At 37.6% G+C, this 23,948-nt stretch overlaps 3 protein-coding genes across 3 annotated transcripts; all 3 read right to left on the reverse strand.

Moving 5' to 3' along the window:
• Positions 1-550: 550 nt before the first annotated feature.
• LOC116192308 (pathogenesis-related protein STH-21-like) lies at positions 551-1,530 on the reverse strand. Its single transcript, XM_031520829.1, has 2 exons — positions 1,098-1,530; positions 551-981 (listed from the first exon to the last, which is right to left on the reverse strand). Exons 1-2 carry the CDS (start codon positions 1,513-1,515, stop codon positions 683-685), a joined length of 717 nt encoding a protein of 238 aa, XP_031376689.1. The 5' UTR covers positions 1,516-1,530; the 3' UTR covers positions 551-682.
• Positions 1,531-4,431: 2,901 nt separating this feature from the next.
• Positions 4,432-5,362, reverse strand: LOC116194372 (major strawberry allergen Fra a 1.06-like). The gene is made up of 2 exons (XM_031523183.1): positions 5,081-5,362; positions 4,432-4,983 (listed from the first exon to the last, which is right to left on the reverse strand). The coding sequence occupies exons 1-2, from the start codon at positions 5,262-5,264 to the stop codon at positions 4,685-4,687; spliced, it is 483 nt and encodes a 160-aa protein (XP_031379043.1). The 5' UTR covers positions 5,265-5,362; the 3' UTR covers positions 4,432-4,684.
• A 2,228-nt stretch (positions 5,363-7,590) lies between these two features.
• Positions 7,591-8,402, reverse strand: LOC116192440 (pathogenesis-related protein STH-21-like). Its single transcript, XM_031520995.1, has 2 exons — positions 8,133-8,402; positions 7,591-8,017 (listed from the first exon to the last, which is right to left on the reverse strand). The coding sequence occupies exons 1-2, from the start codon at positions 8,314-8,316 to the stop codon at positions 7,719-7,721; spliced, it is 483 nt and encodes a 160-aa protein (XP_031376855.1). The 5' UTR covers positions 8,317-8,402; the 3' UTR covers positions 7,591-7,718.
• Between the last annotated feature and the right edge of the window lie 15,546 nt (positions 8,403-23,948).

The following is a 23,948-nucleotide window of genomic DNA, read 5'->3' on the forward strand; positions in this document are numbered from 1 at the left end:
GACCCGGGTAACTTGCCAGCCCTCGACCTTCGGGTCGTAAAATAGCAAGTGGCGACTCCTTCTCACGTGTGTCCGTTGAGTGTCCCCGGGAAGGTGGACACTCTCAAGCCGCGTTGCTTAAGCGCGCGCACACGTGCCCTAACGAGACGAAATTCGGGTGCGCACAGACGCCATGACATCTTCGAAGGAAAAAATTGAATTATTTAATTTTTGGGTAAAACGGATGGAATTATTTATTCACTTACTTATATATTTGATAAATATGAGTGACAAGATTTAGTCCGACTAATTTCCATTGTTGTTGTCAATACTTTGCAACAAGGGATAGGTGATCGGATAATGAGTACCAATAAAACCAATACAGTCGGCCTAATTGCTTTTACTTGGAAATCCTAGGACTGCAGAAACGAATTTAGGAGTTTGGTCCAAGGGGAGTGAAACTCAAGGGAAGGAAAAGAAACAGTAACATTATAGTGTCAAGAGGCGATAATTTCATGAAGAAAATGACAAATTAGACATGATATATGAGCAATCTTATGAAGAGTCCCTAAATCTGAATTTCATCCCCAGATTATTTATTGAATAAAAACAATCCCTCAAAACTAGAGAGGCGAAATCAATCACACAAAATCACACCGATTGAGAAATGAATATTGCACATTTAGCATAGACATCAAATATTTTAGGCATAGACGTCAGGATTCGCCACGAGGTATTCCTCGACCACCTTGTATAGTCCCATGGCCTTGTCTTTGCCGTGCTTGATCTCCTCTTCCTTGAGCTCCATATCTCCCTTGGTATGGTATTCGCTGGTCATCTTGCATACGCATCCGCCAGTGCTGGAGGCCTCAAACTTGACTTCGTAGACAACCTTCTCAAGCCTGTCAAATATGACGTCGCCCTCGATCAGTGTGTACTTGCAAACAAGGTTCTCAGAGTCGAGGGTGTCGATCCTGTGCTTCAAGTGCTTGAAATGACCACCTGTCACAATATAAATATATATGCAGATAATTAAGGGTGCATCTCAAGTCGAGATCATGTAAAATTCCAACAAATTTTAATAAGATTGGGAACAAAATTAATATCGGTTGACAAACCTTCGGGGAAGGTGGTCTGCTTGATGCTGCCAGCGCCTCCATCTCCCTCGACGAACTCAATGCTCTTGATGCCTTGAGGCATGAGCTTGGGGATGATGTTGTGGGAGTCGAGGATCAGAGCCTTGAACATCCTGGCCGGTGTGATTGGGGTAGTGAACTCTTGGGTGAAGCAGATGACACCCATCTTCTTGTCAGAATTCGGAAAGGAGGAAATGGGAAGTACTAGTAAAGATTGTTTAGTAGGATTGGCTGGAGTTGCAGAACTAGAGAGGGTAGTACTGTGTGGAGACGAGGAAGAGCCCTTGGGGGTATTTATAGATTGAGATGTCAAATGAGGAAAATGAGCCCTTGTGTGGAGATGCCTTCCAATCCATATCAAGTAAGTTTGACGGTCTTCATTGGCTGTCCATGACAGCATTTCTAGCTCCACATGGACAAAAAATTAAGGAATAAAAGAAAATTAGAAAAAACAATTTTAGAGGATTCAAATATCCGGCACTTGTTTTTCTTATATAAAGTCTCAAATTTATTATGTAAATGTACTCAAACTGAAGAATATGTTTTGAGTTATAATTCGAGAGCGTACTTTTACTTGCAAAAGATGTACACATGATAATGTCATGTTGTTTTAATTTATTTTGGGATACACGTCTGACTTCTCATGTTTCCAGATAGTCAACAGTTGAGGGCTTTGACAACTTGGCGTGCTAACTGCTAAGTATACGTATTTATAATACGATGATCAAATTTAACGATTTGGTTCCACTAAATATTTAGAATGCAATGATTTTTTTTCCCTCTTTAGTCTTAAATATGGCTGTGTTCCGTTTGCTATTGCAAAATCTCACAGCCATGCTGTTCCACCTAGTTGGTGGACAAAATTGTACATGGAACTGTCACAATATCACCTAAGCATGTCAAGGATATTATCTCCCAAGAGTGAGATATTTCGGCAACAGTGGAAGTCCTCACCTAAACAGTGCATAGTGCCACGGGCTTGGACAACTGCGGGACTGACCAATAACTTAACATGGAATGGAACAGTCGAAATTGATGATTGACGAGGCTCGCAAAATTAGCCTCCAAGGTTCTTTCCACTATTTTATTGCCTTAACCCAAGGAGGCCCAACGGTTGAATTTTAGTGTAAAGGGTCGACAGGCACGAAGCACTTCCGAAAAGACGAAATGTCGATAGATACAAAGCACTTCTAGAAAAAAATCGCGAAAAGACCAGTGGGCACAAAAATCTTCCAGGAAATAAAGTATGATAAAGATAAATGTGATAAAAGCGAGTAAAATAGAATTTGTTTGGTGAATTGCTTGCGTACAAAATGATTACAAACTGAGGCCCTGTTTACTTTGAATTGAAAAATCTTCATAAAAAATGTGTTTACCTATTTAAAATGCAGAATAATTTTTTAGAAAAAGAGATTTTTCTAATTCCTCAGATTTGAAGCAATTTAGAGAAGTAGTTTTAATAATTTTTCAATTTTCTTTTCTTTAATTGGAATGTGCTTTATTAATTATTTTTGTGCTTTTTAATTATATCAATTATACTCCCATTTTAATATACAAATTCAGTGAGAAAAAATGGAAAGCGGGAGCACTCCTGGGATCCCCACGGAGACTAATAGCAAACAATCTACAGAGGAGGAGGATCTGCTTGATCGGAGTGTGAAACGAGCGAAGAAGGTGGAGGGCCGACGCTCTGAGACAGTACAAGAGGATGGTAATCATGAGGGGATGGCGGAAGGAGATATCGACGAGCAGGAAGGAGGCCAGGATTATCGGAGTGCCTTACTGGGAAAGGGTCGTGTGAGAAGGGCTGCTGCTAGGATTCCAGCTATCCAAAGGGTTCCTCCTGCGCTGAGAATTGAGGACAGATAGATGTTGGATTTCTAGAATACGCTCTGCCCTAAGATTGAGCAATTTCGAGCACCCTGGAGGGGATCTCCGATCGTTCAAGTGTTAGGACAGAGAATCAGTTATGCTGTTCTCAAGAGGCGTCTTATTCAGCTCTGGGCCCCAAAGGGAGTATGTCTCTTACGGATCTACCAAACGACTTTTTCATTATCAAGTTCACCAATAACGAATACAAGGATTTAGCGCTCTATGGTGGACTATGGCTCGCAGAGAGATGGAAGGGGGCAGTGGGGGCCTCGCCAGGGGCCACCACTACCTGGGTGTGATCACCGACAATGTTGAGGTCGCCGGTGACACTCATTGGAGCGGTGGTGACCACCGGCAAGGCCCCCACCCATCTAAAATTGAGATCAAGCTGTCGTTGACGACCCCAGTGGGGCGGTGGTGGCCACTGACGAGGCCCCAATATCCTTAAAAAAAATGTTATCATCAAAAGGGATTACTTTTGATTAATCCTTTCAAATTTGTGAAAATAAATAATTTTTATTTTTAAGAATAGTATTTTAGACGAAAAAAAGTAACAGCTTCAACTGAAAATTAACCGAACGAATTAACAAAAATCCCAAACGTTTGAGGACATGATATATAACCTTAGAACGAAAATGACAAAATGTAAAAGGTTAAGACCAAAAGTGACATTTTTTTAATAATATATATGGTTTATATAAAATCACATATATATATATATATATATATATATATTTGTGTGTGTGTAAATCCACTGTATCAGGAGTCGTCCACTATATACTAGAGAACTTTTTCGGAAATAAATCAGAGGATGTGGATATAAAATACCAATCTAAGCACGAACTGCCCTTACTTTGTCCTGCGTGGATTGATATCCAAAAACAAGGCATCTCGATTACAACCTAATGTGGATCGAGAATCGAGGGTGCCCGATATCCTCTTTTAGGAACGGGCTCCTAATCCGCTTGATGAATATACCTCCTCGAACTTAACGTTCAGATAATCTGCGAGAAGGAGAATATTAGGAGAGAATCAAATTTCTCTCTCTGATGCTTAAATTAGTAATTAGAATGAGTGAATGAAACTACCCACAGGTTACATACCTGGAATATTTATAAACTTTTTCTAATTGTTGGCGGCTACCTGGAAAGAGACTCAAAATTGAATTCTAGTGACCCTTCTCTCCATTAGATTGGGACTAGCCTTTTACTATATTTTGTGGGTTGCCTTTATATCAGGGCCTTTAGGGGCCTGTGGCTCACAGGCCCATCACAACCAAAATCATATAATTTCCGAATTGCATAAAACAAGCTATTCCGAACTAATTTTCTGGCATTGTGTCGCGATGAAATCAAAAGACGACTCAAGAGTTCGTCTTTTTACCACACTGTTTGGCATACATTGGATTGACTTCAACCACAATAAATCTTGAAATTCCGTACAATTCCAACGAAATAGTAGTCCAATTATTGTAAATTAATGTAAATATTTATATTTATTCATACAATTCAGATGTAGGCCCATCATATTCCAATAATGGTATAAATTTATCACATTATTAGAGGAGACAAAATGCCCTGAATTTGCATTACGTCCCCCAAATTATTGTTCAACCAAAAACAATCCAAGGAAAAAGGGAAAAGAAATCAATCACACGCAAATTCACATCCATCAAGATATTACATGAAAGCACACATTTAGGCGTAAAGGTCGGGATTCGCGACAAGGTATTCCTCGACAACCTTGTACAGTCCCATGGCCTTGTCTTTGCCCTGCTTGATCTCCTCTTCCTTGAGTTCCACATCTCCTTTGGTGTGGTACTCACTGGTCATCTTGCAGACGCATCCACCGGTGCTCGAGGCCTCGAACTTGACCTCATAGGCGACCTTCTCAAGCTTATCAAATATGATGTCGCCCTCAATCAGGGTGTATTTGCAGACATAGTTCACCGTGTCAAGAGCGTCGATCTTGTGCTTCAAACACTTGAAATGGCCACCTGCAGGAAACATCAAAAATATTACAAATATGATGAATATAGAGGAATAGGCGTACGACTTTATATCATCGAGGTGGACTAGAACCGTTTGACCAACCTTCAGGGAAGTTGGTTTGCTTGATGCTACCAACACCTCCATCGCCCTCAACAAACTCGATGCTCTTGATGCCCTGTGGAACAATCTTGGGGATGAGGTTGTGGGAGTCAAGGATGAGGGCCTTGAACATCCGAGATGGTGCGACCGAGGTCGTGAACTCTTGAGTGAAGCAGGTGACACCCATGACTTTTATATCAGAGGAAATGAACTAGCTAGGAAGAAATGATATTATTTCACTCTCACTGATGGAAATGCTTGTGAGTTTGTGAATTGATCTGAAGAGGATTTGATGGTATTTATAAATTTAGAGAACGCAGTGAGCTCGTGTTGGGCTTTGATTAATAATTTTTTAAGAAATTGAAATTCAACATTCAAAGCATTCCAACGTTGACTTGCCAGGTAATAAATGTATATAGAAAAGGTTGCCTACCCTTCTAGATGTTCAGCAAATGGGAATTGTCTCCATTAAAACTAAAAACAAGAAATTGTCTAAAGAAAATATGCATTTTTTTGTCCATTTTTAATTGTTTTAAGATTTTTTTTTTCTTGTAGTTTCACCTTTTTTGACTAAAAGAGATTGTGATACGATGTAATCATCTTTTCGGAAACGAATTGCTGATTCTATGTTATTGGAAGATAAATCTCTAATGTCTCGTTTGGATTCAAAGTCAGATTTTAAAATTTGACTTTAACTTAATTCTATCCACAATAAAATAAAATAATTCATACAAAATCAAAGGATGAGTCTCATTTATATTACTCTTTTTCAAAATTAAAATCACATAACTCATACAAAGTCAAAGAGTATACCCCATACATAACCATTTATACCACTATTTTTCAAAATCAAAATCTGATTTTAAAATGTTACTTACAAACCAAACGCAGCATAATGAATTTAGCATAGTGGTAAAGAGGAGTTTAAGTATCCATCCAATCCCGGATTCAAAACCCATTAGAGTCACCGGAGCGCCTTTTGGCGTGATTACCTGTTCCGTGCGCCGCCGAGAGTTCACAGAGTTTAGGGGATTAGTCAGGCGAAGTCCGGGTATCCGAGTTAGCAAAAAAAAATGTTATTGGAAGATAAAGGTGTACGATTCTGTACGGCAAAGTCTAAGTCAACCAAATTGGATTTTTATGGTGCAAGGAGATATTGTGGAAAATTATTGCATTTTCCATTTTGTTCACTGATCATATTACACAAGACTTTTATCATATTTCCAGTGAGCCATGGAGTACAATTCTCTCTGTGTATCATGCTTTTCATCTCTGTAGCTCGGTGAACGGATAGCCATTTGTGCTCTTATATGATATGTAAAATTACACTCTGTCATGGTGCTATGCTTCAATCCGACTTAAAGTTCGAGGAAATATGAAGCCTCTGAAAAGTGTATTGGAAAAGATCTATAAATGATCTACTCGGACCGAATCAAGAAAATGTTTTTATCTGACGAGGAGTAAATTCAAGGCCATAATTTATTATTCTGTCACCACAATGTTTCTACCACTACAATACTAATAAACTTATGTTCATCTCTCACATTCTTTAATTTTTTTTATTAATTACTTTCGATGGATTATTAAATTAAAGAAGATAAATGAAAAAGAAACTCAACCAACAATTGAGGAATTGCTGAAAAATTCAACGTGACAGACTCACATTATACAAATTGAGACTCCTCATCGCACAGGCTCGAGGAACTTGCTTTAAATACCTATCATGATAGATATATACTTTTCCTTTTCTCTTTATTCTTTCTTGTGAGTAATGCTGAGTTAACATCCCATGAGGTAAAATCAAGCATAAAATCACGTATTTATAAGAGGATTGAATTTCATTGCTAAGAGTTTATACTTTTTGAGTTGGATCAAAAGCCAACTAGTTATAGTCCAGCAAAAATTTAGTAAAATATTTTCACATACTCTATGGAGAAAAATGCTATTAATTAATTTTTAATTAAATTGCTAACTAAGTGATTCTCACCAATTGCCATTTTCGTTCTCGGTAAATCAATCTGCTTTTTTTTGGGTGAATTAAATCAATCAGCTTTAGTTCATTGATCAGTTTGTAAGTATTGATTGTATACACCTTCTAGCATGGAATATTTCCAGTATTCTAAATGACGCCATGACATCTTAGAAGTAAAAAATTGAATTATTTAATTTTTGGGTAAAACAGATGAAATTATTTATTCACTTACTTATATATTTGATAAATATGAGTGACTAGATTTAGTCCGACTAATTTCCATTGTTCTTGTCAATACTTTGCAACAAGGGACAGGTGATCGGATAGTGAGTACCAATAAAACCAATACAGTCGGCCTAATTGCTTTTACTTGGAAATCCTAGGACTGCGGAAACGAATTTAGGAGTTTGGTCCAAGGGGAGTGAAACTCAAGGGAAGGAAAAGAAACAGTAACATTATAGTGTCAAGGGGCGATAATTTCATGAAGAAAATGACAAATTAGACATGATATATGAGCAATCTTATGAAGAGTTCCTAAATCTGAATTTCATCCCCAGATTATTTATTGAATAAAAACAATCCCTCAAAACTAGAGAGGCGAAATCAATCACACAAAATCACACCGATTGAGAAATGAATATTGCATATTTAGCAGAGACATCAAATATTTTAGGCATAGACGTCAGGATTCGCCACGAGGTATTCCTCGACCACCTTGTATAGTCCCATGGCCTTGTCTTTGCCCTGCTTGATCTCCTCTTCCTTGAGCTCCATATCTCCCTTGGTATGGTATTCGCTGGTCATCTTGCAGACGCATCCACCAGTGCTGGAGGCCTCAAACTTGACTTCGTAGACAACCTTCTCAAGCCTGTCAAATATGATGTCGCCCTCGATCAGTGTGTACTTGCAAACAAGGTTCTCAGAGTCGAGGGTGTCGATCCTGTGCTTCAAGTGCTTGAAGGGACCACCTGTCACAATATAAAATATATGCAGATAATTAAGGGTGCATCTCATATCGAGATCATGTAAAACTCCAACAAATTGTAATAAGATTGGGAACAAAATTAATATCAGTTGACAAACCTTCGGGGAAGGTGGTCTGCTTGATGCTGCCAGCGCCTCCATCTCCCTCAACGAACTCAATGCTCTTGATGCCTTGAGGCACGAGCTTGGGGATGATGTTGTGGGAGTCGAGGATCAGAGCCTTGAACATCCTGGCCGGTGCGATCGGGGTAGTGAACTCTTGGGTGAAGCAGATGACACCCATCTTCTTTTCGGAATTCGGAAAGGAGGAAATGGGAAGTACTAGTAAAGATTGTTTAGTTGGATTGGCTAGAGTTGCAGAACTAGAGAGGGTAGTGCTGTGTGGAGACGAGGAAGAGCCCTCGGGGGTATTTATAGATTGAGATGTCAAATGAGGAAACTGAGCCCTTGGGTGGAGATGCCTTTCAAACCATATCAAGTAAGTTTGACGGTCTTCATTGGCTGTCCATGACAGCATTTCTAGTTCCACATGGACAAAAAAAAAAGGAATAAAAGAAAACTAGAAAAATCAATGTTAGTGGATTCGAATATTTGGCGCTTATTTTTCTTAAATAAAATCTCAAGTTAGAGTCGTGTTAGTGCGCCGATCCGACTTGAATATGGATTATGCGAGACCCATTAAGTTCCCAGATACCAAGCAATGCACACTTGGAAAAAAAAAAAAGAAAAAAAACAAAGCAAGAAATTCTATTTTTTTTATTTTTTTTGTCGGTATATACCATGGTATCCAAAAATCCAATAGACCCCCACCAATTCAGTTCGAGCATGGAGGCCCATTAAGGAGTAAAGCTCTCCCAATTAATGATTTTCTCATTTCACAATATTCTAACCCGAGATCTTACTTAAGAGGAATATGCGTCGAATCATTTGAATCAATCTTTATTGGTAATTCAATTTTTCTATTGTATTTTCTTACGAAGTACGGGATCAATGTACTTTTTTTTCTAGATGGTCAGGGCGACGCGGGCCTTTGAGAATTCAGTTTGCTAAGAAGTATTTTCTTAAAGTCAAATAATTAGTTGTCAAAATATTCTAAAGCATATTAATTGTACTTTCACCTGCCACGATAAGTGCAATCAAGTCCGTCCTCCACTCCTTCTGCTTGGAGTCTGGAATGAAGATCAACCTAGAGAAATCAAAACTGATATTCTCTAAAAACACATCCACAAGCCACCGCCAATAGACTTGTTTTGCTTTTAACATTCAAGAAACAGATGACCTTGGTAAATACATTGGCTTCCCCATTGCTCTCTCCCCGCGCAAGGAAAAAGACTTCACTTTTTTCATCGACAAAATTCGAGCAAAACTCGCAGGATGGAAAGCTAGCACGTTATCCATGGCAGGCCGGGCACTCCTTATCAACACCACTTGAGCTGCAATCCCATCCTACTTCATGCAATGCACCCGTTTCTCCCAGGCAACCCTTTCTACCCTTGATCGAATAAATAGAAACTTCTTATAGGGTTCAACATCCGAGAAAAAAAGGATTCATCTTGTTTTTTGGGAAATTGCAACCACACCGAAAGTCATTGGTGGACTAGGGCTACCTAGAATGAACTTCCGCAACAAAGCCTTGCTTGGAAATCTTGTATCCAGAGCATCATCCTCAAGGGAGCCTTGGGGTCTTTTGTTGCGTCACCAGCATAATACTCTCAACCCATCACATCTGCATCAAGGATCTAGTAACTGGAGAGCCTTGCGAGCGGGTAAGGTAATATGGGAGAAAGGTAAAAAATGGCTCATTGGCAATGGCGCATCAACTCTCTTCTGGTCTGATCATTGGGTGGGAGCTAAGACACTCGGAAGCATCATCCACGGCCCCCTACCTGCTCAAGAAGAAAGCAGACATGTGAGCTCCGTCCTAAAGCCTAACAAAAACCGAGACTTCTCTTCTCTTTCCTTTGATATGCCATAGGACATTAGACAGACAATTTAGGGCCTCCCAATAGGTCTTAATCATGACATCCCAGACTCTATCATTTGGGGCTTTTCACATGATGGCCAGTTCATGCCTACCTCCTACAATTTGATCGCCTAGCAAATACAGAGGAAAGTTGGGACTGGATATGGAAGTGCCCAACCCTTCCGCGCATCCAGTACTTCACATGGTTGTGCCATAAGGAGAAGATCCCCACTGCCTCCCTACTTACTCAGCGTGGTTTATCCATTGCACCTCACTGCCACATCTATCCTTCAGATCTGGAGACAGTGGACCATGTACTACGGAGTTGTCCTACGGCTAACTTCTTTTGGCAACAAATGCAGATTCCACGCTCCAAGCTGGGCACATTCACTGCTCCAATCAAGGAATGGCTACATTACAACGTTACTTCCTCTCAACCATTGCACTTACACATTCCTTGGGGTGTATTATTCACATTCGCTATCTGGCACCTCTGGAAGAATAGAAACTCCCAAGTTTTCTCATCAAAACCCCTCCGCAGTAGCTTGATCGATCTTATCATTCAAGCTGCAGCTGAATAGTGTCACTCAAGCGAAGCCTTCCCCAAAGCCTCGCTTGACAATCCATGTCCGCTGGGAGGCACCTCCTGATGGCTACTACAAACTTAATTCTGATGGTTGCCCAATAGGAAATCCAGGTATCGCTGGAGAAGGGGGACTCATTCGGGATTCCTTGGGCAAATGGGTCGGGGGATTTTGTATGAACCTCGGACGCTCAACAAGCCTCATTGCAGAGCTTAAAGCCCTACGACAAGGACTGATCATGGCTAAGGACTGAGCCATCAGCAACTTGATTGTAGAGCCTGATGTTGAATTGATCTTAAGCTGGGTCTGGGGAAATTCAAGCAACAAGGTGCTAATGAACTTGATTGATGATTGCAGGGGCCTGTGTCGACATTTGATGTGATCATTCCCAAGCATACCTACAGGGAAGCTAATAAATGCGTTGATCATCTCGCCAATCTTGGAGCCGAGCAACTTGATGATCTTGTGACCTTGCCTCTTTCCCCTCCTTCCATTAGGCAGTTTTTATTTGATGATATTAGGGGTTTTCCAACCCCCGTACTGTAAGCGCTATATGCACGAATGATTAACTTTTAATGCATTCTATTTTCACCAAAAAAAAAATTGTACTTTCTAATAAAAAATTTTGGATTCGATTGGCAATATTGTCCCTTCCTTTTTACCACTGAGCATTTGAGTCCTAGTTCACTATTTTTATTAATTTTCTTTAAATATAAGTTCCAATTCTCACATGAACATATTTAGTAACAGTTTCCTTTAAATTTTGTACACCTGTGTAAGTTACAAGTTTGTATAACCTACAAATTTATTATGTAAATGCACTCAAACTGAAGAATATGTTTTTGAGAAATAATTCGAGGGAGTACTTGCAAAAGATGTGCACATGATAATGTCATGTTGTTTTAATTTATTTTGGGATGCAAGACGTCTGACTCCTCCTGTTTCCAGATAGTCAACAGTTGAGGGCTTTGACAACTTGGCGTGCTAAGTAAACGTATTCATAATATGATGATTAAATTTAACGATTTGGTCCCACTAGATATTTAGAATTCAACGATTTTTTTTCCCTCTGAAGTCTTAAATATGGTTGTGTTCCCTTTTCTATTGCAAAATCTCACAGCCATGCGTTTCCACCTAGTTGATGGATAAAATTGTACATGGAAGTGTCACGATATCACCTAAGTGTGTCAAGGATATTATCTCCCAATTATGAGATCTTTCGGCAACACTGGAAGTCCTCACCTAAACAGTGCATAGTGCCACGGGGTCGGACAACTGCAGGACTGACCAGCAACCTAATATGGAATGGAACGGTCGAAATTGATGATTGATAAGGCTCGCAAAATTAGCCGCTGAGGTTCTTTCCACTATTTTTCTGCCTTAACCCAAGGAGGCCCAGCGCTTGAGTTTCGTGTAAAGGGTCGATAGGCACGAAGCACTTCCGAAAACAGCGAAAAGATAAAAGGTAGATAGATACGAATCACTTCTAGAAAAAAAAATCGTGAAAAAATCGGTGGGCACAAAAATCTTCCAGGAAATTAAGTACGATAAAAATCAATGTGATAAAAACGAGTAAAATAGAATTTGATTGTATTGCGTGCTTACAAAATGATTACAAACTGAGGCCCTGTTTACTTTGAGAAAAAATTTTAATATTTTGAAAAATTTTCATAAAAAATAGAAAAGCGTAAAATATGTGTTTAAATGAAGAATATTTTTTTTTAAAAAGAGAGTTTTCTAATTCCCTAAAGTCAAAGCAATTTAGAGAAGTACTTTTAATAAATTTTCAATTTTCTTTTCTTTAATTGGAAAGTGCTTTATTAATTATTTTTGTCCTTTTTAATTATATCAATTATACTCCTTTTTAATATACAAATTCAGTGAGAAAAAATGGAAAGCGGGAGCACTCCTGGGAATCCCACGGAGACTAATAGCAAATGGTCTTCGGAGGAGGAGGAGGATCTGCTTGATCGGAGCGTGACACGAGCGAAGAATGTGGAGGGCGGACGTTCTGAGACAGTACAAGAGGATGGTAATCATGAGGAGATGGCGGAAGGAGGGATCGACGAGCAGGAAGGAGGCCAGGAAGTCGATTATCGGAGTGCCTTACTGGGAAAGGGTCTTGTGAGAAGGGTTGCTGCTAGGATTCCAGCTATCCAAAGGGTTCCTCCTGTGCTGAGAGTTGAGGACAGATCGATGGTGGATTTCTCGAATAAGCTCTGCCCTAGGATTCTGGTCACGGAGACTGAGCTTGAGCAATTTCGAGCACCCTGGAGGGGATCTCTGATCGTTAAAGTGTTGGGACGAAGTGTCAGTTAAGCCGTTCTCAAGAGGCATCTTATTCAGCTCTGGGCCCCGAAGGGAGATATGTCTCTTACGGATCTACCAAAAGACTTTTTCATTGTCAAGTTCACCAGTAACGAAGACAAGGATTTTGCGCTCTATGGTGGACAATAGCTAGTATTGGGGCATTACTTGACGATCTGTCAATGGGTTCCTATTTTCTTTCCCAGCAAGGCGAAGATCGATCGGGTTGCAGCATGGGTAAGGGTTCCGAATCTCCCAATGGAATACCAGAACGAGGTGCTGCTTAGAAGGATTGGTCTTGGACTTGGCCACCCGGTCAGGATAGACCGTAACACAGTAAACTCAGTCAGAGGGAACTTTGCAAGGATTTGTGTCGAAGTGAACCTCGGGGAGCCCTGGTCAGTGGTGGAAGTAGTAGGTGTAATTTACCGAGTGGAATACAAAGGACTAAATCCTATTTGTCTCAATTGCGGGAAGGTAGGGCATAGGTGTGAGGCTTGTCAAGATGATCAAGCTGATGGTAAAGATGCCACCATACGACATAAGGACGGCGAGGATGCAACAAGGCAGGAGGAAGTAGAAGTGCTGAGAAGTGAAGTGCAGGTCGACATGGAAGGTCACTCGAGGGCTGCCGACGTAGCGGCGGAAGCCAGACTGGTGGCGACCAAGGCTGGCCCTGGCCCCTCCGAATTTGGGCCATGGATGATTGTACAAGGGAAGTCGGCAACTCGAGGAATTACCAAAAAAGCAAGGGGAATAGTTCTGGAAAGGGGGTGACAATTCAGGGAAATCATACCATGGACGGATCGCGGTTTGATGTACTTGGCAATGGAGAGAATGTAGAGATTTTGGAAGGTAACCTGATGGGAAAGTCTGCTCTAATGGAGACTGATATGGAAAGACGTGGTGTGAGGTTCAAGCCCCGGAGCTTTAATATGGGAGTTTCTGAAGTAGGTGAACCCAGTTTCCGAGCAAGAGGGCAAAAGAAGGCCTGGGCCCAATCCAAGGACAAAGGATCCATTATTATTAATGAAGGGAGACTGATAAATCAAGTTCCCATTAGACCGGTAGGGATAAGCCCACATTTTTGATTTGTAGGCGGAGTACGGAGGTTGGTCGATTCAGAAGCCATGCTAGTAGAGGAGCAATCGAAGGGGAGTGAGACCGCAGTTCGATCAGAGGGATCAGGTGTCGTAAATTTTAATTCTGTGATCCCGGCGTCTCTTGATCCGGACCCGGACCCAGGGAAAAAGCTCCCATGTGCTGAGGCCGAAAAGGTTTGGGATGGTGGTACCGGTGTGGAGACGACTCAGTTGAGCGATCAGATGGAGGAAGTTGTTCCTGAGACAGTAGCTACGGAGACTACGGAAGTGTGTCCCAGCATGGGGAACTTCCAGACCTTGCGGCTTAATGATCCACCACGTGTGGTTGGTTCTCTTGTTCCTTTCTACGTATTTATTTATGCGAATATTTTCATGGAACTGCAGGAGGGGGGGATGTCATCGTTTCAAGACAGTTTTGCAGGATTATCTGCGGCAATCTCGACCAGATATTATTATAATTCTAGAGCGGAGGATCAGCGGTGTAACAGCGAAGGGAGTAGTGGCAAGTTTTTGGGATTTATCTTCCAAAAGAATTGCTGTGGAATCCCAACACAGTCATTATCTCTAATATTACCTGGTTTTCACAAGCAATTCATTTTAAAGCGAGATGGGGAGGGAGATGGAGCTCGTGGCTCACAGCCGTGTATGGACACCCTACAGAATCAATCTGATGCCAATTATGGACTGACCTCAAGTACGTCGCAAGGGGAATGAATGAAGAATGGCTGGCTCTGGGGGATTTTAATGAAATTGCAGCAATTGAAGAAAAGATAGGAGGTGCTCCCTGCAATCCTATGGCTTGTCTTTGATTAAGTGAAATCTTAGAAACCTGTAATCTTGTGAATCTTGGAAGGGGGGGCCGAGGCTCACGTGGGTAGGTTCACAGACTCGGTCTGGGTGGTACAAGAACTTGAAGTGGCCACCTAGAAGGAATTAGCATGACTGAATTTAAGGACACAGTATTATGCTAATCTTAATATCATGGACATGTCAATTTGATTACTGCTCGTTTTGAAACCAGAATCTATTACGAGATAACCTTTCGGGAAGTTGGTCTGCTTGATACTTCCAGCACCTCCACTGCCCTCAATAAACTCGATGCTCTTAATCCCTTGAGGAACCCAGCTTGGGAATAAGGCTGTGGGAGTCGAAGATCAGAGCTTCGAACATCCTCCCTGTGACGCGCGGTGTGGTTTTTAGGCCTCCGCCACCGATTCGTGTATTTTGTTAGTCACGTGACCTGAGACCCAATCAGGATTGGAGTCGCCCCTACACCGTTTATTTGACCTGTGAGCCACTAGGTCACCCACGGGGTAAGGATACTAACCGCCTAAGAATATAAGTTTTGATTCTGTTTTTCTAACCAGATAAATGAGTCTGAGAGTTTTGTTACGATATTAGAGGCTCACAAGCCAATAACTTGCCCTTTCAATGCCATTCTTGGCTCCTAATAATTCTAGCACTTTTTATTCGTTAAAGTCAAGATATTTAATCTTAGAGTCGAGTCTATATTCGCGAATGCATAAGGGAATTAAAGAATGAATTACAGAATCCGCACAATACATGTGTTTATACACATTTATACAGTCCGACTCTAAAGATGGGCCACATATTTGGGCCAAGAAAAATGAAATGGACCATACCTTCAGACCAATCATACATACATGAGTTATACATTCAGGCCAATATTCATACGCGGGCCATACATTCAGGCCAATCATTCGCACAATAGGCCAAGTGGGCCTAAAAATGGGCCTAAGGCCCGAGAAGAGAAAATGGGCCTAAAGCCCCTAACTTAGAAATCTAATCCTTATGTTTACACATTTTATTCATGATTTTGTGATTTTATATGATTTGTATGGCTATTTTTACATGAATTAGCCAATTGATCCCCGAAATTCTATTAAAATGATCATAATACCTCAAAGTCGATTTGATCTTTAATGTGGATCCTAAGACTCGATTACGGGGCTTTATTACCCTTAATCCTCGCGACACGTGTCAATATACATTATTATTCATTTTTAACCGATTTATATTCAAAAGACCGATTATTATTTCAATTAAGTTGAGTGGTTGACTTTAATCCGGTTTAAGAAACCCCGAGTCCTAAAGACCCACCCTCAAGGTCCCAAAAACCTTCCTAGGTCCTAAAACTCCTAATTAAATCACTAATTAGCCCAAACCAATGAATTGGGCCAAGTATACATGATCATTACAAATTAACATACAATGTTCACGGTTTGACCGATTTCAACTCGACTAGGCACATACAAGTTCGGCCAACACTCACAAGGATGATTATCAACATTAATCAAGCCTAAAGAAATTCAATTAGACTCGATTCGACTTCGACTCCTAAGGTTGAAACACTAATTAAGTCAATTTCACCTAAATTGGTCTAATTACCTCTAATTGGACTTTAATTAAGCGAAATCGGACTTAGTTGGACTCTAATCTACTCAGCCCGACACATCATTCATATATTCATGAGCTCTATACATCAATTGAAGCATAAATTAAAGGAACTAGCCACAATTAAGCCTTATTACACGAGAGAAATGAATAATTACACCTAATCAACCCCTAATTCAATCAATTAGGACTCAGGTCAATTCAGCAAAAAATTTCAAGCGTACTTAAGAGGTCGATTTTGAGCTAATCAAAGCTAATTAAACCGAATAAAGCAAGATATAAAGTAATAGGCAGTCAATCACACCTACTTAGGCCTAATCAAGCAACAAATCATCAAATTAGCTCCCCTAAATCTAATTTACAAAAAACTACAGAATGTTACAAAGCCCAATTTCATGCTAATTTTGCTTAATTAAGAAAAACCGAGCCTAATTACGAGTAACCAAGTTCATAATTAATCCGATTATACACAAATTGAGTCAAATGACCCCAAATTGGACCTAATTACTACACGACCAGAACGTTAACATGAGCAATTAAGAAAGATTAAACCCAATTAGAACATAATTAGCATATACATAGACTAATTACAACTAATTATACAAAAATTGACTCAATTGACACCAATTCAAGCTCAATTAACATGCAATTAGTTTTTTCCAAGTTCAATCAAGATTGATAACCAAGTTTGACCCTAACTAAGCACAATACTATCCGATTAATCCTAATTAGGCTCTAATACACACAATCTACCCACCTAGTCATATAATCTACACATATACACGTAATTAAAACACAAATCAATCGAAACACGAGCTAAATAGCTCGGTTCCAGCTCTGGACAGAGGCACTTGTCGCCTATCTCACCTTAGTTCAGGTAAATTTCGGTTCACCGAGCTCGAAATCGTAAAAACCGGGCATTAAGCTCTTGAAAATCCTATTAATTATGAGAACTATAGACGTAATTAAGGATTTTAGGGTTATTTTGGCAGAGTTTCAACACATGAGAATGGCCAAAATTCCTCAATTCTGAAAATAACTTTCTATTTATAGGGAAAGGGGAGTCGAGAATCGTTTTGCAAATACCGACAGTTCAAGGACGAAAATGCAATTTAATTTTGAAAATTTGAGAGCTCCGGATGGATCCAACTTTCCAAAACTATCAGTTTGGACAGCTAGCCTGTTGGAGCAGTTACTAACTGTGCTCCATACTCCTGCACCCACATCCTAAATTTCCTCCTTGGCGGGAGCTCACTTGAACCAGTTGAACTGAATTGGTTTGGTCAAACAAAAATAACGTTTCTGCCCTCAAACTTTCAAAAACATTACATTTTCACCCTTTTTAGGATTTTAAAGCACGTTTGAGCAGAGAAAAATTATCAGAAAATATCCTCGGATTTAGAAAGCATTTCTTAACTATGAACCACTCTGACATGAATATTTTCGCTACGTGAGAATATCAATTTCTCTATCTCGAACCCTTATCCTAATGGATAAAATATATTAAAATATATAAATCAATGGGTTTTAATCAGAGAAAATTTATCATGCCCTTTTACATAAAAATACGAGCAATTGGGTTTAAAATAAGGTCTTCGGAGAGTGAGCTTCACGTTTTCGAAATCTGTTTCACACACATATCCTTGGAGAATGAAATATTGTTAATTAACTCATACAAATTTTGAAAATAAGCACGAGTAGTTAAAATTAAGTACCTAGAGCTCGAGAACTTATCTATTTATTCTCTATAATCCGTCTTTTTACGACCAATCCTCAAGTGCTTTATCAGTTCTCTAATTTGATGTGCTCCTCGAACAGTGATCCCAGCTCAAGCCGGAACGAGGTACTTACACCCTTGCGCGACCTAGGTGGTGAAGTCCTAAGTGAAGCAAGTGATACCCATGTTCTTGTGAGGAAAGAGGGAGAAAATATTGGTAGAGATCTTTAAGGTCTTCTATTAGAGCTATAGGCTGCATTTGATTGTTGGGTTAGGAATAGGGATCGGGATAACATAGAATGGGATTTATAATGTCAAAGAATATTTAATATTCTAATCAAGTATTTCGTCCATATTAAAGTTTGGGATTATAATATTTAAAGTAAATGACAAATGTGCCATAAATAAATATTTTAAATTTTCTTAAATAATTATCAAAAAATACAAAATTGCAATACATAGATAAAGTCCAATTGGTATTCCTCGACCTCGCCCAGGTGGTGTTGGGCGGCGTTGGGCCACCACGCCACCCTCTCCGGTTAACCTTGCCCGTAAGTTTCTAAGGGGCATGATGTGCAAATTTGAGGACTAACCAAGGGCATTTTTGTCCTTTCAAAATTACTATCTTAATAATTTTTTTCAATTACAAGTTATGACAATGAAATGAAGATCATAAATATCGAATAAAGGGACACTAGTAGTCCCACCAAATTATCGAACCTATGATCTCTTAAGCATCAAGCCATGAATGTGCCAATACGCTACATCATTTTTTATTCCTTAATAAATTATCTCCCTTATACCAAATTAATCACAATCCTAGTGTGTTCAAATATAAAATTAGCTTTTAAAGTCCTATCCCACTTATCATCCCAACCACCAAACATGGCCATAGAGAATTTGGATTATGTGGAAATATTGCAAGAGTTTTAGGGGTATTTATAAATTGAGAAGAGAAATCAAATGTGGGTTTTAGTTGAAGAGCCTTGAATTGGAAAAGAAAGAAGTAATCATAAATGATCCTTGTTTATAAAGACACGACAAGGAAAAATCAATGAATTATTTTCATTATACAAATTCATGATTCATACTCATGTGATCATAATAAGTTCATTCACTCGTTTGTTACTATTTTATTGATGCTTTTTTATGTCACTTGACAAAGTAAACCATAGAAAAATAATCTAGATGGGCACATAACATATATTTCTACAGTTGTCGGTTCACATCTTTCTTTAAATAAACTAAAACTCTTGCACATCATTACCACATGTCAACTCTTCATTTTTCCTAACTTCTTTTCATTTCTTTTCTTTGTATTTTTTTTATTTTGATGATTATCCATGCTATTAATTAGTTTTATGATGTGTTTGCCCATGGATGTTCCAAGTTTAGGCACTTTTCAATTGTTTCTTACTTTTCTTTATTTCCTCTTCATTCTAAAAATTTGCTATAAATTTTCACCTTTCTTTCTTCTCCTTAATCTTCATTATGTCCTAACGATTAAAAGAACACCAATTTCCTGAAAGAATACTATTTCTTTTCTTTTTTTTAATAAGAGAAAGATATACAGATTTTCATGTATTGTATTTCCATTAGCAATATTATGCTATATTCATTCTAATTTATTTTATTCATATCTTAGTTTTTTGCCAACATTTCAAATTAATAAAAATGCACCTAATATTCTATATCTAGACAAATTCTCTTATGCATTCAAATACGTAATATTATTATTATGATTATGATTTTAAGTAATTTGAATTGTTTGAAATGATATGAAATATGATATGTTATATATATATATATATATAACTTGAAAATTATATATTAACTAGGTTAATGATCCTGTGAGTTGCACGATTTTTGTGAAGAAAATTTTATAGCAAGTTAAATATGAAATAACATATAATATGAATATAATTATAGTTTATATTGATATGGCAAATATTTATTTTTTATTTAACTCGTAAATAAATCATTTACGTAATAAATTCATTTATATATTATTCAATTATCAATCTTATATCTATGAAAATAATACTAAATTTATAAAAATTTCAAAATCTTTAGATTTTATTTGATGAAATAATGATAATGGTAGGGTCTTTACAATTTTATAATTTTAGTATTTGCTTGTACTTTATTCTTCTAACATTACTTCGATAGAAAATTTACATAATTAAGATTTAATAAGATTAGCTATATAATACTTCTGAAAATTTTTAATATAATGCTGTCAACGTAATAAAACAATAACAATGTACGTTTAATAATATTAATATATATGTATAAATTTGGTTTATATATACTTATTGTTGTAAGAATAATTTGTATTACATTTATTTACCATACTTAAAATTATCAATGTAAAATATTTTTTTATTAATTAATTGAGTACATCCTTACAATTCCAATATTGTATAGAATTAATATATTTATAATTAATTGTGTATTGAAAATGATGTAATTATGTTTATATGTATTAATTATATATATTTACATTAAATTAATTTCTAACATTTCATAATTTGACCATATATTACTTATTTTACGACTCTACCCTAATTTATTAGTTTTCCAATCAACTTTATATTATATATATATATATATATATATAGTGTACGAAATAGAAATAGAGCAAATTTTCTACTAGACATCATTAGATGTACTGAGATATAACCATACATAATAAAAGAAATGATGAAAATGGGTAGCGATAGAATTCAATATTATTTAATAAATGAAATTATAATATTGTATAAACAATTATAAATTGTGGGGATAAATTTGACTCATATCCTAATATATTTTATATGAAGGCAAACAATTCTTATGACTTTTATGAAAAATACTTTATAATAGAATTGGAATTTATATAAGTTAATATATGTACTTATAATTTAGATGTGAAAAGAAGATGTATGAAGCATAGCTTCCCGATGATGACCACATAGGAAATAATCTATGATCCTAGGTGGCCCACGAAAATCCAATCCTTGTAGATTATCGATCATACCACACCACAATCCATTATCTATCTGTTAGCCGGAACAGCACAAAAACAGACTATAACTGTAGAATATAGACGACAGTTGGTCAAAGTGTTCCACAAAGGTCAGGTGGCCAAGTGGTAAAGAAAGTAGCCTTGACATCCCAGATTCGAGGCACCTCTGTGTGATTGTAGTTCTCTTAAAGTAAGAGTTCTGTGTATCGCTAAAAAAGCCTCTACTTTTCAACTCTAATCTACTCAACTCAACTTATCTTCAATTCAACAACATAATCATTATTTTTTCCATTTTCTAAAATTTTTTTAATCATTCAATTTAATTTTTAATATTAAATTATCTCAACTGCTCATTACTTTTTTCACAATTCAACAGCACAATCATTACTTTCTCTCAACTATTCATTAGTTTTTCACACTTTTTCTCATAATTCAACAATACAATCATTACAAATAAATTAAAATCAAAATCAAAACTCAACTCAAAAACCAAACACATTCGAAAAAATCCCCAGAGAACCTTTTTGGATCATCTGTTTACTGTTCGATCAATTACTTCTTCGAAATGCTAAAAGAAAATTACTCGATTTTCTTTTATTAATATACGCCCATACCATTTTTCCTCATTGATTCTTTCGATGGATACCGAAGTTCCTATTGAAAATAATCTGAAATCTAGGAACTAGAACCGTAATATTAAGAATTGCCTTTCGAGTGATTATTATAGATGAAGCAAAGAAATAGAAGGGTAATGCTATGTACATTACCTATATCAATAGGTATATCAAGAAGATATATATTATGATTTAATCTATATTAAATTAATCCTGTATTTTTATTATTTTTATATAGTATATATAGTACAACTTATTACATTACAATAATAGCTAGTATGGTAGAATCCACACGAACTTGTGAAAGTTCAAATAAGTTATCCCCTGCTCACCATTAAGGCTTTGATAGGGGGTTGTGCCCTGTAAAATACCACGCCAGTAAAATACTGGAGTCCACAAGCGTGATTGCCCACTAAATTAAAAACCCCCCTATTTTTTCAAAAAAAATAATAGTTTATCAATGATTTTTTTTTCCCCGAAGGTCACAGATTACTCGGTCATTGTTAAGAAGATATGAATTTACACATTCTGTTCAGAAAATGTTCATCATTCTCGATGCAGTCAATCAAATTTAGGATTTTTTTTTTGGGGGGGATCATCTACAAGTTTCATCTTGTTATACCTTACAAGCAAGTACATGCTTGCGTTCAAATTAATCGCAGGGGTATGAGCCAGAGTCCTCCTGGTCTGATATCCAATAAAGTTGTCACATCACATGAGGCCCTATTTATCGTGGCCGACACGATTCTCAACAAACACCGGCCCATATATTACAAGTTTAATTTTGAGGCCAAGAGTTACAAAGGATCGCGAACTCGACGATGAGGAGATCGGACAAGTCTATAGGCACCTGGCCGGTGCTATAAGGTTGTTTAACTCTAAGAATACATGCATCCAGGCAAATCCTGAAGCTTATGCCTTACCATTTCTTGTGATTTGCATCTCTTTGCTATGGCTTACGGGCTTTGATATCCCATAGTAGAAAATGATATATCGATTGATTTTACCTAATTCATTTACTGATTTTATCCCAAATTATATGCATTACCGTTTCTTATTATTATTTTTCTTTATTTAGGGGTTCTTTTCTCAGTTGAATTGGGATTTTTTTAAGAAGAGTTGAATAGAGATCCGCGTTGATATTGACCGTGCAATCCATATCGGTTGATATTTCTGATATGTTTCTTAAAAACATATTGGAATTATGTTCTTAAATGATTCACAATAGAAATGTCTGAAATTATGGAATGTTATTCAAGAAATTGGAGCTAATTACCCGCGTCTATATAGGATTGCAAAACAGACCTAAAACATAACCGGGAGAACTGATTTGGCTTCGTTTCGTGCCAAACGCGAAAGGCAAGATTAGTCTAAACAATGTGTGGTCCCGAATCGTCAAACAACTTGATACATAAAATAGGAAAAAATAAGATGTCATGCTCAAAAACCAATAAAAAATGAAAGACAATGTCAAATTGAGTCGTGTCTAACATCACAAGAGAAAGCCATCGTCAAAGCTGTCGATTAGTAAATTTTCAAATGGCTCGGAGACACATATCTATACAACATGTTGGTATGTATATAGATCATGGAATGGCTCCTTAGACTACCTCTAGCGGCAGTCTACATTGCGTGTCTCACTCCCACGTGGCATAAGAGAGAGACACGCGATAGCACCTCTACCGCTGGAGTGCATCTCTCAATGATTACTCCTTTTTTTTTTAATTCAAATTGTGGGATTCATTTTAGAAATTCAAAAGTATATATTATGACTAAAGTGGTAAGTTCCACCTCAGAAACTCAATTCAGAGACTATGACTATAGATAGCGTTAGCTAATTTCTTTTATATTAAATTTTTATTATTACTATAAGGCAAGTAAATAAGAAAAATATTTGGGAATTGGCATTGCCTATGAAAAGAGAGAAATTTGGCACTGTTTATTTCTCTATGCCATAACAAAATACCTAACTTCCTTTATTATAATTATAATATTGCATATAATATATATATATATATATATATAAGATTATCCAAAAAAAAATTGATTTCACTTTCAAGCTTAAGATGCAGATTACCGAAACTGCCTACGCTAAACCCTAGCCTTCTACCGCGAATCCCACCGACTCAGCCCTATGCGGGGGCAGAACCGTCAATCCATTGTGTCCATGAAACAATATCCATGAAAATGAATTTCCTCGAAAGG

The sequence above is a fragment of the Punica granatum genome, chromosome 1 (genome assembly GCF_007655135.1).
Source record: "Punica granatum isolate Tunisia-2019 chromosome 1, ASM765513v2, whole genome shotgun sequence".
NCBI classification, from domain to species: Eukaryota; Viridiplantae; Streptophyta; class Magnoliopsida; order Myrtales; family Lythraceae; genus Punica; species Punica granatum.

What these genes read in the sequence shown, in the direction of transcription:
- LOC116192308 (XM_031520829.1), bottom strand. Translation starts at nt 1,515, where the DNA reads ATGCTGTCATGGACAGCCAATGAAGACCGTCAAACTTACTTGATATGG. An exon ending in GCAGACCACCTTCCCCGAAG is followed by an intron (nt 982 to 1,097) that starts GTTTGTCAACCG and finishes ATATTGTGACAG; the next exon opens with GTGGTCATTTCAAGCACTTG.
- LOC116194372 (XM_031523183.1), bottom strand. Translation starts at nt 5,264, where the DNA reads ATGGGTGTCACCTGCTTCACTCAAGAGTTCACGACCTCGGTCGCACCA. An exon ending in GCAAACCAACTTCCCTGAAG is followed by an intron (nt 4,984 to 5,080) that starts GTTGGTCAAACG and finishes TGTTTCCTGCAG; the next exon opens with GTGGCCATTTCAAGTGTTTG.
- LOC116192440 (XM_031520995.1), bottom strand. Translation starts at nt 8,316, where the DNA reads ATGGGTGTCATCTGCTTCACCCAAGAGTTCACTACCCCGATCGCACCG. An exon ending in GCAGACCACCTTCCCCGAAG is followed by an intron (nt 8,018 to 8,132) that starts GTTTGTCAACTG and finishes ATATTGTGACAG; the next exon opens with GTGGTCCCTTCAAGCACTTG.